The sequence below is a fragment of the Neophocaena asiaeorientalis genome, unplaced genomic scaffold (assembly GCF_003031525.2).
Source record: "Neophocaena asiaeorientalis asiaeorientalis breed wild unplaced genomic scaffold, Neophocaena_asiaeorientalis_V1.1 scaffold601, whole genome shotgun sequence".
Lineage (NCBI taxonomy): Eukaryota > Metazoa > Chordata > Mammalia > Artiodactyla > Phocoenidae > Neophocaena > Neophocaena asiaeorientalis.
Genome location: NW_020174793.1, coordinates 1,653,011 through 1,667,495, shown reverse-complemented (window position 1 = coordinate 1,667,495; position 14,485 = coordinate 1,653,011). Strand labels below are relative to the sequence as shown.

General features: G+C 37.1%; 1 protein-coding gene across 1 annotated transcript in view; it reads left to right on the top strand.

Moving 5' to 3' along the window:
- The window catches only part of ARHGAP42 (Rho GTPase activating protein 42), a 282,967-nt gene that overhangs the window by 187,265 nt on the left and 81,217 nt on the right, over nt 1-14,485 (top strand). Inside the window, exon 5 of the mRNA XM_024760359.1 lies at nt 13,931-14,032. Coding sequence (XP_024616127.1) covers nt 13,931-14,032 — 102 coding nt within the window. The remainder of the gene's footprint in view (nt 1-13,930; nt 14,033-14,485) is intronic.

The window sequence follows — 14,485 nt, the reverse complement described above, 5'->3', positions numbered from 1 at the left end:
TTTTTTTTTTTTTGCGGTATGCAGTCCTCTCACTGTTGTGGCCCTCTCCCGTTGCGGAGCACAGGCTCCGGACGTGCAGCCTCAGCGGCCATGGCTCACGGACCCAGCCGCTCCGCTGCATGTGGGATCTTCCCGGACCGGGGCACGAACCGGCGGACTCTCAACCACTGCACCACCAGGGAAGCCCTGTGCGTGTTTCTTTATGGGATTAAATTAGGGCTTTTTGAGTCTTAGGGTCTTAAATTTCGCTTTTATGCTATTCTAAATTAATTTTACTCAGCTTAAATAAATTTATTGAACTTGTGGTTCAAGTTGGACCTGTGATAAGGAGAGAGAATATTTGGACTCTAGGAAAGAACAAATAGATAACCCCTATTCTTAGCCTTTGCATTGAAATGAACTTTCTAATTAACGCTAAGAGTATTGTTAATAATATACAAAAGAGATTAGGTTGGGCTAAAACTTTCCTTTTCACTTATTTGAAATGACCACAGTGAATGACCCAAAGGACATAAATAAGAATTAAGGTGAGGGAAAATTTAGAATCACAAATAATTGACAAACAGCACAGACGGCTACTCTTTTAATTTAATTAGCTGAAAGAAAATTATATCCTTTGGCATAAATTTTAACTTCCTTTGAGAAAGTGTCTTTGGAAGTTTATTTAAATCTATGAAAATCAGAATACCTAAATATTTATATTGTTTGGCATGTTAATAGTTGGAAGAAAGAATAATACAAATTATTCATGTTAATTAATTCTGAACTTTTTGTAGCCACAGTACTAAACTTTTAAGAATTATTTTTGCTAATTGTATTTGGTAAATTCCCTAATAAAGAATAATCCTATTTCTTAAGTCAAGCTCTATATACACTTGGTGGAAAATTTTATTTTAGCTTCTCTTCATTGTTCATTTTCACAACTTGGTTGTTTTAAGTCTCAAAGCTGGACTAAGATCATCATTAAAAACATTTATTAACTATTTCTTGAGAAATAGTGAATCACTCCGTGCGTAGGAGTTAAGCCCACCTTTTACTAACCAAAATCTTTTTTGTTTTTCTCTGTTATTCTTTGATAAATAAAAACGAATTAAGCATTGTTTGTGACTAGTTTGAATTTTAGCATGAGTGCATTCCGGTGAAAATAAAAGATTTTTCAGTTATCCACGCTTCTAGTCTTACAATCTGAAGAAGTGTCTAAATGTATTCTGACAAATATTCCTTCACAGAATTTAACAGGATTAGGTTTGACCAGCCCTCCCTTATAACCAGCATCGTTATAAACAGTCTACACTTCAGGGACCTGTAGGAGTGATAACTTTGGTAACGTCACTAGAGGCAAAACAGTGACTCTAGACTACACAGACTACATCTCACAAGTGTTCTCATCATGTTTATATGACGAAACGGAGAGACTTCTTGTTTATAAAGCAAAAGTGATATGTAGTTGTTTAAAGTTCAGGCACAAACAGCACTGAATGCTGAACTAGCACAGTAGAGTAAAAAAATATATATAAGTGTATTTTTGTGAATGAAAATTGAGATTTGTTCTTAAGTTTGTGGCTTAAGTTGTGTGGCTTGAAAGTAACCAACTGGTACCAATACCATCCAGCCTGCACATTTAACTACCAAGTTGACAGTTTTCAGTGCTGGCAACCTTTGGTGCTTTGTCTCCTTCCTTTAAGCTTTTCATTGTTCTTAGCAGTTAGTGTGACATTTTGAGCATTGGAGTCTAAAACCCCAAACTAAATAAGACCAAGGAGTAGCTAAGATTGTATCAATACTTGCTGAAAGTGAAACAGTAGTTATTTCTTACTAATCCCTACCTTACTGACTGTCGATATTTATCTTTTTGTATCAGGGGTTGTTTGCCAACTGGCAGGGCCACACCACCAATGGCCATCCCTCTGAGGTATTTCTTATGGTGGGTGTACCTAGGAAAAGCTTATGTAGAGCAATGCCAGAGAAATAACCATGTTTGTGCTTTAAGCAGTTAACTACTTTATACTCTACTTGCTTCCATAATGTTTAAGCTGAAGTCATTGAATCCAACTATTAGGTGACAGATAAGATGAACAAGGCCCTAGAGTTGTTAACATGTCCAAGGTAATACGTTTGGTGATAAAATCCAGAGAATAGCTATGACTGTGTGACAGTGTTTACAGAATTGGCTGATTATAATTCATTTGGTCAGCAGTTACACATTGAGCCTTTTTTCATGTGGGAAATACCATGTTAGCTAACAGTCTAGTCCAAGGTTTCTCAACCTCCACACTATTAACATGTTGGGCTGAATAAATCAACCATAGCCTCATTCCCTCTTTCTCTCTCTCTCTCTCTCTCTCTCACACACACACACACACACACACGCACACGCACACACGCACACACACACACACACACACACATTCTCTCCTTCTCTTTCCTGTCATCTTTATCCTGGGAAGCCCTTCAGTCTGTCTGTAGAAATTAGACTTTAGACAGAAATACCTGCAATGATAACTTGTTCTCATAAAGAGAGGTTAACCTCTGAGGTTAACCTAATGTTGAAAGTCAAGGAAGGAAGGGCAGAGGAATTGAGCAGAAAGGGCATTCTGCAGTACAAGATCAGAGCATGTTCTTCCCTGTGGGAGAAAAGGTTGAAGGAGGAGCACCAGACATTTTTGGAAGGCTTCTGGAAGCTGGCCCCCCAATGCTTCTGCTCATATTATGTGAACAAAACTTATTCACATGGCACATCTCCTTGCTTGGAGATTGGGAAATGCAATCTTTACTCTTGGCGGCTGTGTGCCCTGCTACAATTTAGGGGATCTATTACTGTGGAAAAGGATGGCACTCTGCCAAAAAAGGCTTTTGATAAAAGCAGAAATAAAGAATTCCATGAGCTTATACACAGGAGAGGGCTGTTCCAAGCTTCGGCTCATGTGAGTAATTCTTTGATATTGACCAAGGCACTTCAACCCTTTGGAGGATGGGGGTCATTTTCCTTTAAAATGTTAAAACTAAGCAGTTGTGCTATTTATGCTGATGTTGAGAAAGGTCTTGTGTTTTAGTCTGGACTCCACCCTTTTGCTGATTGAGTGGACTATAGTTAATTTCCATGAACCTCATTTTTCCACTGTATAACATGGGAATCATGATAACACATTATTTATTTCCTATTTATAAACGTGATCTTCTTGAAAGCCTATGATATTGAATGTACAAAATCGGCTCAAAAGAACAAGGTTGTAAATGAGTCTGCAAATCCCTTGAAAATGTGATACTTTTATTATCAAAAATCATAAAGATAGCAAACTCAGCAAGATAAAATCTTAAATCCATATCTCAGGAATGTGTGTATTGGTATTAGGCCCAGTTTATGCCCTTCCCAGGCCCTTAGGGTTTGCTCAGAAGATAACTGTGGCCTAGGGTTGTCACTTCTTATTCCTCACACATGATCAGGGCCTGGCTCCAGCCAGGCCCCCATCACCCTGATTCAGTGGGAGTTGCAGCAGCTGTGGTGCACAGGCTCAGTGGCCCATTGGCCTTTGCTCATCACATATGGACTCTTGATAGAGTACGAGGGTGGACCCTGGGCTCTGGCCTCTCCCACAACTACTGGAGGGCCAGATGACAATCTGAAAGAACTCAGGAGAGTTCCTGTCCCATGGAGCAAATGTTGACCACTTATGGGAGAAACTGGCAGATAAATCCTTGCTTACCCAATGGAAATGTCCTGAGGTGTGTTGGTTTTGTAAAACCTGAATGGATATGTACCTTATTGCCTGAGCAACTGGCTGTTTTTCCTCCTGTTTCTGTGGTTCATTCAGTAATAAATACTTGTATTTTCTTCCCTCCTTTCCTGTCTGTTCCCTTTTTCTCTACTGTTGCTCCACAAGGTTGTATGCTAGTTGTAGCAGGCAACAACTTTGCCTCAGGCTCTGTTTTCTAGGAACTTTGGATTAAAAAAAGTATAATATTAATATAATATGAAAAAATTAATTTCCACTCGATGTGGCTTTCACTTTGGGAGTTAAGGAAAAACACCTCTCTCTGTCTCAGTCAGATGCAGTACTTATCATGAGCATTCTCTGTCATGGTGTCAGTCTTTTGTCCCCATGTTTGTTGTCCTTCCATGTTATCAATAGTTTTTGAATTTTGTGACTGAGATTTTTATTTTATTCTCCAAGTCCTCTGTCATCCAAGAAGAAGAGAAATTTGACTGTCAGACATGAAGAAAACTTTGGATTACTTTTAATTAGGAAATCCCTAAACTCACTCAGGGTAATTTTCCAAACATCATGCCTGGAGTGTGCAGAGTTGTGTAACTTGAGGTTTATCCATGATGTCATGCCAGAGCCCATAAGATTATAGCCACTCCAGACGCTATCCACTCTCCTGATCGCAATCTTCTGTCTTTACACAATCCACAAGAGGATTGATTAACAATCAAAAATCATCGAAAACGTTTAGTAGCATTCTCTATCTCTCCTAAAGTCTAAAGTAGCATTATAAGTACCTCCTCTGCTTCCTGCTCCTTTTGTCTGTCTTCTTTCTTCCCATTTTCCTCATTTCATCCATTTATTCCCTTTAATGTTTTTTCAGTGCTATAATTTTCCCTATAAGCATTGATTCTGCTGTATCCAGAAATTTTAATGTTTAATTTTCATTTAGTTTAAAATGATTTTAATCTCTCTTCAGATTTTCTCTTTAACCTATGTGTCATTTAGAAGTGTGTTGTTTAATCTCTGAGTATTTTGTGATTTTCCAGCTATCTTTATGTTGTTGATTTCCAACTTAATTCCACTGTGCTCTGAGAATGATTTCTATTCTTTTAAATTTGCTAAGATGTGTTTTATGGCCCAGAATGTAGTCTGTGTTGGTGAAGATTCCATGCGAGCTTGAGAAGAATGTATAATAATAGTACAGTACGATAGTACAGTAAAACTTTTGAGACCTTGTGTGTTTGTAAATAGTTTTATTCTACCCTCAATCTAGATTGACAATTTGGATATAGAAATCTAGGTTGGAATTCATTACTCCTGAGAATTTTGAAGGCACTGCACCTTTGTTTTACAACTTCCTGTGTTGTTGCTGTGGGTTCATTATTGATTTCTGATGATTTTTATTTGACCTCTGTTTTTAGGCTTTGATTTTATTCATGGTTTTGTAATATTTTCTCATTTATTGTGCCTTGTATATATTGTGTCATTTCAGTATGGATACTTTTTATCAGTTCTGGAAATTTTCATGAATTATTTTTTTGGTCATTCCCTCCCTACATTTTTTTCTTTCAGTAGTTCTGTTAGTCAGATGTTGGGTTTCATGATTAAGCTTCTAATTTTTCTTATCTTTTCTCATTTATTTTCCTTTTTAGTTCACAGCTCTCTTGTTTTATTCATTTACTTATACCGCATTCACATTTTCATATTTATATAGCAACCATTCTCATAAGTTCAATGTGTATATTTTTGTCTTATGTTCTTAACAAAATTGGTATTATTTTTCTATGCATGGCTCTTTAATTTACATAAATGATTTTGTGATATTTATCTATTTTGTGCTTTGTGGTTTTCGCTCAAAATTGTGTTTTAAGATCCATCCACATGTAATATTTACTTCATGCCTACCAGTTCATGGTATGCTTCTAATTCATTTATGTCCACCAATAAATACCCTGGCTATCTTCCTGTTTTCACAAATCTTCATTTGTGTTTCCTTATGGACTTTTCTGTGAGGATCTTTTCAGGATGTACACCAGAAGCTGGTTTTTAGGGCACACATATATGCAACTTAGAAATGTTGAATTTCTCTTTGGAAAGGCTGTACTTCTCTACAATCACACCATATAGAAGGGTTCCTGTGTCTCCAAATTCACTCAACGTGTAGTGTTATTCAGCTTTCTAACTCTTGCCAATCAATAGCTGATAGATATAATGTGATATCTTAATATTTTAATTTGCTTTTCTCTTAAGTACTAATGAGTTTGAAAAGTTCTTTATATGTTTGTTACTCTTTTGGCTTTCTTCTGTGTTATTCCTTCATATCCTTCACATATATTTTTATCTGTTTGTTTTTCTATCTTTCCAATTTGTAAGAGTTCATTATAGAGGCAAATATGAAACCTCTGGCTCCTATGAATCTGATCACTTGGACGTGGTAGTGGTGAGATAATTGGAATGGGGCAGATATAATGGATTGTGCTGGTGCAACTACCCAGGAAGGAGCCCTTTTGGAATGTCTGTATTTCAGCAGATTGAGGAGGAGGGACTTGGTGGGGAATGGCTTGGGAGACTGGGAATGGTTGGGTGCAGTTACCCAGAGGCGGGACATTGCTGTGAAAGCTATACTAGGATTCTCAACAACCTGGGTTTCTGGATACCAGGCATCTCTTGGACCTCGGGAAACTCCTGTGTGGGTAGCAAGTGTGTGGAATATCCAAGCATCTGGCCGTTCTCAGACTTAGAAATGGTAGTGTCACCCTAGGCTGCTGTTCTGAGCAGTGAAGAAGTCCCACTATCAGAGGAGAAAGAAGTCTAGCCAGGATTGGTACTTAGAGCTATATATTTTCCTCTCAATGCCTAGCATGGTGCCAGTTTATAAGAATTACACATTTTTCTGGAATAGAAATTTAGCTATCAGTATTTATTATTACTCTTCGTATTACTATTTCTGCTACTATGCATTCACTCGAAGGATTTTCAAAATATATGTATAATGCTTATTTAGCTGATGGTTATGCTAACATGTTGACTTAAATAATTGCATGGGAAATTTTGCAATATCCTGAGTGGCAATTATAACCTTGAAGTTGTCTTAAAATTCAGATGCATAAATCCTAAATATGTGCTCCATTTAAAAAAAAAAAGGAATATAGAAAATACTTTTTTCATTTCCTCTATTTAAAAAAATTTTGATCATGGTAACATTAAAATAAAGGTTGCTAAGACAGCTGTTTAAACAAAGCTTTGCGTTAATCTTTTATGGAAAAAGATGCAATTAGATAAAGCTTTGAGAATTTCTCTTTGTGATTTTCTAAATGTTGTGGTAGAGTCTATTTTTCACCTTTGGTACCCTCTTGTGGTCAATGCAAGGCATTGATTAGGCCTTGATTTTAACAGTTGTGTATAATTTAACGCTTTTTATTTATGTGAGAGACCTGTAGTTTATATGAATATTTGACTTTTTTGTCATATACAACAACTTTAAGAGTAAGACTGACACTTGGAGTTTTCTTCCTGTTCCTTACTTCAGGGTATGCAGTGAAGGTGTGGCATGACCACAGTTGCTAATCTTAGAAGCTAAGTGATAATGTGATCATGTGCTCAGAGTAAATACAGTGTAGCTTGGAACACAAATTGAAGACCTTGAACTTATCTTACACTTTTGCAACTGTAATTGGGTTTGGGGATTAATTTGCCATTTTTGATGGTATATTTTAAGATTTTATAACACACATACAAACATATATTACACATATATATGATTTCATTTTCCATGATTACCTAGTTCAAATGCACTTACTGTGGGTTTATAGAAAATGTCATACCATTGTGACATAGTCTCCCTTTCTTTGAGTCATGGTATGATAATAAGAAGACATGGATCACATACAGTGTTTAGTAAAGATTTGTGTGTTATTTTCCCTTCCTTCTGCAGCACTGGTTTCAGAGAAAATTCTTCACTTGATATCCACGACAAGTAACACAAAGGACAGGAGGTAGCTGTGTAGTATTGAGTTACTAAGGCCAAATAAGACTTGACTTACAGGAGCAGTAAATCACGGCTTTTGGGGGGAGATGTGAGTTGCAAGAAGTGCTCTTGGCTTTCAAGAACACGCTTCCTTAGATTATAGCTGTCCTTCACGTATCCTACTCTTTCAACTCAGCTCTTTAATTTTATGCTAGAACTGAGTGTGTTTTTGTTGTCTACATCATGGGATCCTTTGAGTAAATCCTTTTCCCGGGCCTGGTGGTGTGAAGGGCCAGGGTTTGAATAAGAGTCCAGGAAGTGCTTCTGGGAACGATTTTTGTATTGCCAGGAATGCTGATGTGTTGGCACAGAATTAACATTTCCCAAAACACCATCAAACTGACTGAAAAACAAAGATGCAAGTGTAGTCACCACAGCTGTGTTCTCTTTTCCCCCAAATAGTTTCTTCTCTGCACAGTGAGAAAATTTAAGCTCCCTATTGTAAGATGAAAGTGGGTCAGTTTTGTGTACTACACTGTAAGGCAGCTGGTTGCCCCCAGTATTCATGTATCACTGGGATTGAGTTAAGGCCATTTGTGCAGAATTGTCCCTTATATCATGGATATTGGTTTTTTTGATCAAATGGAATGTTTGTGAGGGACTGTGGTGCCGTGTTATAAGAGGAATAATTTCACTTGTTAATTAGATATTTATTGAGCACTCTCTCAAATTTTCAGTTTTAAGGATGAGAAGATACATGCATAAATTTCCCTGCTACAATGTAGGACATTAACACCATAAGAAACTCATATATAAAGCTATATGAGCATCCAAAGGGAGAGAGAGTAGATGGAGGGGACATGTGAATGAGGTCTGTTTAAGCTGGATGCTAAAAGTAGATCTAACTTGAATGTGTGGTTGTTGGAAAAAGTAAGCATTTGTATCAGAGAGGAGGTGGTCTGCAGAGAACAGAGAATAGGAGCTCAAAAGGGCTAATGAGAGAGGGCTTCCCTGGTGGTCCGCCTGCCGATTCAGGGGACACGGGTTCATGCCCCGGTCCAGAGAGATCCCACATGCCGTGGAGTGGCTGGGCCGCTGAGCCTGCGCGTCCGGAGCCTGTGCTCCGTAACAGGAGAGGCCACTACCATGAGAGGCCCGCGTACCGCAAAAAAAAAAAAAAAAAAAAAAAGAAAAAAGGGCTAATGAGAGAGACTTTTGGAGAAATTGCTTGGACAGGTCAGTTGTGAGCATGAAATGCCAGATTAAAGAGTAACGTCCACTGAGCTAACGATGGAATGTGCACCCAGGTATCTCTTTCAACCGTGGACAGGACAAGCTCCTCCCATTCTGAACCTTGGACTTCTCTGCTTTCTTTTGGGTTCTCTCCTGTACATTTTGTTGTGTGAGTTCCTCAAAAGACCTTTTTTGGATGGGAATGCCACTTTTTATTTTTCAATTTTGTTTCTTCTAGTAGAGCCACATTTTCTCCTTAAATAATAAAAATGCTTTGAAGATGTTGATTTCCCCCCCTCGTCATTTACAGGTATAATACTGTAATGCACAGACATATCAGTACTCTTCAAAGGTCTAAAAGTGACTAGAACCTTTACAGCAGAACCCTACTTGCTCTTTCCATTTAATGCCATTTTACCAGTTAAGTTTCTAAAGTTCCATCTTTGCAACTAGATCATGATGGGTTCCTGGAAATATAATTGAGGAGATAAAACGTTTAGAGTGCCAGTGGGTCAAAATGGAATTCTGTGGATGTATTAACCTGGATCTGACACCCTCAGGGTCCTCAGAGAGACAGGTCAGAGGCCTGCCCCTCTTCTCCTTTCTTCTTCCCTAACTCCCAAACTCCCTTCCTCTTCTCTCCTCATCCATCCATCATTTTAAATTAATCTCCTCCAAATACATATGCAAATAATGAAGCAAAGCGTTATGCATAATAATCACAGAGCTTGTTAAAAATAACAATGTCTGAATCTCTATATGAGGGAAATAAGAATCTACATTTTTAATAGGCTTTAAAATACTTGACTCTGATTAAGGTAGTCCAGCTATTGCACTTCAAGAGACACTGAAATAAAAGCAAGGAATAGTACTTCTTTAGCCAATAAAATTTATGAGTATGATCACCTAGTATTTATTTCATATGGACCCATGAATGGAAAAGACATACCTGGTGGATAACATATTTATAGTTGAAGAAGATTATATGCCCAGGCATGTCCTGTTCTCTTTAAGATTTTATTCCATTTGCATTTCTATAAAAGTATGCCAGAGGATAAAAGGTAAAGTATCCTCCTCCTCCACAAAAAACTAGACTGGTTTACAGCTCCCCTAGAGAACAGTGTCATTTTAGGAATATGCAAAGGTCAGCTATTAGAGTTCTGTTGAGTATATGACACAGATGTTGCTAATCCTTTTGACTTGACTGAACTGTTCTAATTATTTCATGCTACCAGGTTTTGAAGGTCTATTTTCCTTCCTGTCAAAAATGAGTTGTATGAAATATCAGGCGTCTTTTTTTAAAAAATATATATTATTTTATTTATTTTTTTATGCAGCAGGTTCTTATTATTCATCAGTTTTACACACATCAGTGTATACATGTCAATCCCAATCACCCAATTCAGCACACCACCATCCCCACCCCACCCCGGTTTTCCCCCCTTGGTGTCCATATGTTTGTTCTCTACATTTGTGTCTCAGCTTCTGCCCTACAAACCGGTTCATCTGTACCATTTTTCTAGGTTCCGCATACATGCGTTAATATACAATATTTGTTTTTCTCTTTGACTTATGTAGGTTCCCTCTATGCCCACTTTCTGGAGAGTTTTTATCATAAATGGGCGTTGAATTTTGTCAAAAGCTTTTTCTACATCTATTTAGATGATCATATGGTTTTTCTTCTTCAATTTGTTAATATGGTATATCACATTGATTGATTTGCATATATTGAAGAATCCTTGCATCCTTAGGATAAGTCCCACTTGATCATGGTGTGTGATCCTTTTAATGTGTTGTTGGATTTTGTTTGCTAGTATTTTGTTGAGGATTTTTGCATCTATATTCATCAGTGATATTGGTCTGTAATTTTCTTTTTTTGTAGTATCTTTGTCTGCTTTTGGTATCAGGTGATGGTGGCCTCATAGAATGAGTTTGGTAGCATTCCTTCCTCTGCAAGTTTTGGAAGAGTTTGAGAAGGATGGGTGTCAGCTCTTTTTAAATGTTTGATAGAATTCCCCTGTGAAGCCATCTGGTCCTGGACTTTTGTTTGTTGGACGGTTTTTAATCACAGTTTTAATTTCAGTGCTTGTGATTGGTCTGTTCATATTTTCTATTTCTTCCTGGTTCAGTCTTGAAAGGTTATACCTGTGTAAGAATTTGTCCATTTCTTCCAGGTTGTCCATTTTATTGGCATAGAGTTGCTTGTAGTAGTCTCTTAGGATGCTTTGTATTTCTGCGGTGTCTGTTGTAACTTCTCCTTTTTCATTTCTAATTTTATTGATTTGAGTCCTCTCCCTCTTTTTCTTTCATGAGTCTGGCTAACGGTTTATCAATTTTATCTTCTCAAAGAACCAGCTTTTACTTTTATTGATCTTTGCTATTGTTTTCTTTGTTTCTATTTCATTTATTTGTGCTCTGATCTTTATGATTTCTTTCCTTCTGCTAACTTTGGGTTTTGTTTGTTCTTCTTTCTCTAGTTCCTTTAGGTGTAAGGTTAGATTGTTTATTTGAGATTTTTCTTGTTTCTTGAGGTAGGCTTGTATAGCTATAAACTTCCCTCTTAGAACTGCTTTTGCTGCATCCCATAGGTTTTGGATCATCGTGTTTTCATTGTCATTTGTCTCTAGGTATTTTTTGATTTCCTCTTTGATTTCTTCAGTGATCTTTTGGTTATTTAGTAACGTATCGTTTAGCCTCCATGTGTTTGTGCTTTTTACGTTCTTTTCCCTCTAATTCATTTCTAATCTCAAGCATTGTGGTCAGAAAAGATGCTTGATATGCTTTCATTTTTTTTAATTTACTGAGGTTTGATTTGTGACCCAAGATGTGATCTATCCTGGAGAATATTCTGTGCACACTTGAGAAGAAAGTGTAATCTGCTGTTTTTGGATGGAATGTCCTATAAATATCAATTAAATCTATCTGGTCTATTGTGTCATTTAAAGCTTCTGTTTCCTTATTTATTTTCATTTTGGATGATCTGTCCATTGGTGTAAGTGAGGTGTTAAAGTCCCCAACTATTATTGTGTTACTGTCGATTTCCTCTTTTATAGCTGTTAGCAGTTGCCTTATGTATTGAGGTGCTCCTATGTTGGGTGCATATATATTTATAATTGTTATATCTTCTTCTTGGATTGATCCCTTGATCATTATGTAGTGTCCTTCCTTGTCTCTTGTAACATTCTTTATTTTAAAGTCTATTTTATCTGATATGAGTATTGCTACTCCAGCTTTCTTTTGATTTCCATTTGCATGGAATATCTTTTTCCATCCCCTCACTTTTAGTCTGTATATGTCCCTAGGTCTGAAGTGGGTCTCTTGTAGACAGCATATATATGGGTCTTGTTTTTGTATCCATTCAACAAGCCTGTGTCTTTTGGTTGGAGCATTTAATCCATTCATGTTTAAGGTAATTATTGATATGCATGTTCCTATGACCCTTTTCTTAATTATTTTGGGGTTGTTTTTGTAGGTCCTTTTCTTCTCTTGTGTTTCCCACAAAGAATTTCCTTTCGCATTTGTTGTAGAGCTGGTTTGGTGGTGCTGAATTCTCTTAGCTTTTGCTTGTCTGTAAAGCTTTTGATTTCTCCTTCGAATCTGAATGAGATCCTTGCCAGGTAGAGTAATCTTGGTTGTAGGTTTTTCCCTTTCATCACTTTAAGTATATCATGCCACTCCCTCCTGGCTTGTACTCCCTCCTGGCTTGTAGAGTTTCTGCTGGGAAATCACCTGTTAACCTTATGGGAATTCCCTTGTATGTTATTTATCGTTTTTCCCTCGCTGCTTTCAATAATTTTTCTTTGTCTTTAATTTTTGCCAATTTGATTAATATGTGTCTCAGCCTGTTTTTCCTTGCATTTATCCTGTATGGGACTCACTGCGCTTCCTGGACTTGGGTGCCTATTTCCTTTCCCATGTTATGGAAGTTTTTGACTATAATCTCTTCAAATATTTTCTCCAGTCCTTTCTCTCTTCTCCTTCTGGGACCGCTATAATGTGAATGTTGTTGCATTTAATGTTGTCCCAGAGGTCTCTTAGGCTGTCTTCATTTCTTTTCATTCTTTTTTTCTTTATTCTGTTCCACAGCAGTGAATCCCACCATTCTGTCTTCCAGGTCACTTATCCATTCTTCTGCCTCAGTTATTCTGCTATTGATTCCTTCTAGTGTATTTTTCATTTCAGTTATTGTATTGTTCATCTCTGTTTGTTCTTTAATTCGTCTAGATCTTTGTTAAACATTTCTTGCATCTTCTCGAGCTTTGCCTCCATTCTTTTTCCGAGGTCCTGGATCATCTTCACTATCATTATTTTGAATTCTTTTTCTGGAAGGTTGCCTATCTCCACTTCATTTAGTTGTTTTTCTGGGGGTTTATCTTGTTCCTTCATCTGGTACATAGCCCTCTGCCTTTTCATCTTGTCTATCTTTCTATGAATGTGGTTTTTCTTCCACAGGCTGCAGGATTGTAATTCTTCTTGCTTCTGCTGTCTTCCCTCTGGTGGATGAGGCTATCTAAGAGGCTTGTGTAAGTTTCCTGATGGGAGGGACTGGTGGTGGGTAGAGCTGACTGTTGCTCTGGTGGGCAGAGCTCAGTAAGAGGCATCTTTTTTGTGGCTGGGAAATATTATGATTCCTTGAGAAGAGTGTGCAAGTGGTTCTCTAAACTGGTTGTATATTAACTCATCTGAATCACCAAAAAGCCTAAAAGAGATGTTTTCTCTTGATCCTATCCCAGGTCAAAATTTCTTGCTGAGAATCAGTTATAAAGTGTTCAAAGGCATTCTACTGTAGGCAGCCTGCCCCCTCCATACTATAGTTCCATTAACTTCTTTGAGAGCAGAATACATACTCAAATGATTTTGTTTCACATCTTTCTTCCTACTCTACTTCATCAAGTTTTGCACATAGTTGAAGCTCACTAAATCTTTATTAAATAATTTCATTGGATGTTTGATGGGGATGGTGGAAATCAAGGTTTTCTTGATTCTCTAATTTGAATGTTTTGTTGTTTTTGTGATCTCCTAGGATGGAAAGAAGAAATTTGACAAGGAGAGTGAAAAATACTATTCTATTCTTGACAAGCATTTAAATTTGTCCGCAAAGAAAAAGGAGTCTCATTTGCAGGAGGTAAGTTTTTCCAAATGAAATGTGGAAAGGGCATTAGCATTGTCCTGTGAAGTCCAAAGTTCGAAAAGTAGACATTATCTCAGAATCTGCTCCTCTTTAATAAAATAATGATAATAAGAATATTTAATTGAGCACTTACTACAGACAGGTACTGTGCTGAGCATTTTACATGCCTTGTGATATTTAATGTTAACAGTTCTAAGAGAAAGATTAGTATTTCCTTCAATAATGAGAAAGAGTGAAACAAGGCTATTTCTTTTTCTTCTTGTTGGGCATATTTTAAATAGCAGGAACTACCAAATTCATGTTATAGCATTTATATTAAGTTAAAAATACCTGTTTTTAAGGTGTTGCGTCAGCATTAAGGGGAAAAAAGATACATATACAACTATGTTTTAAAATCTCCATTATTTTATGTCAATTTTCTGAAAGAACAAGTCAACAGTAACATTC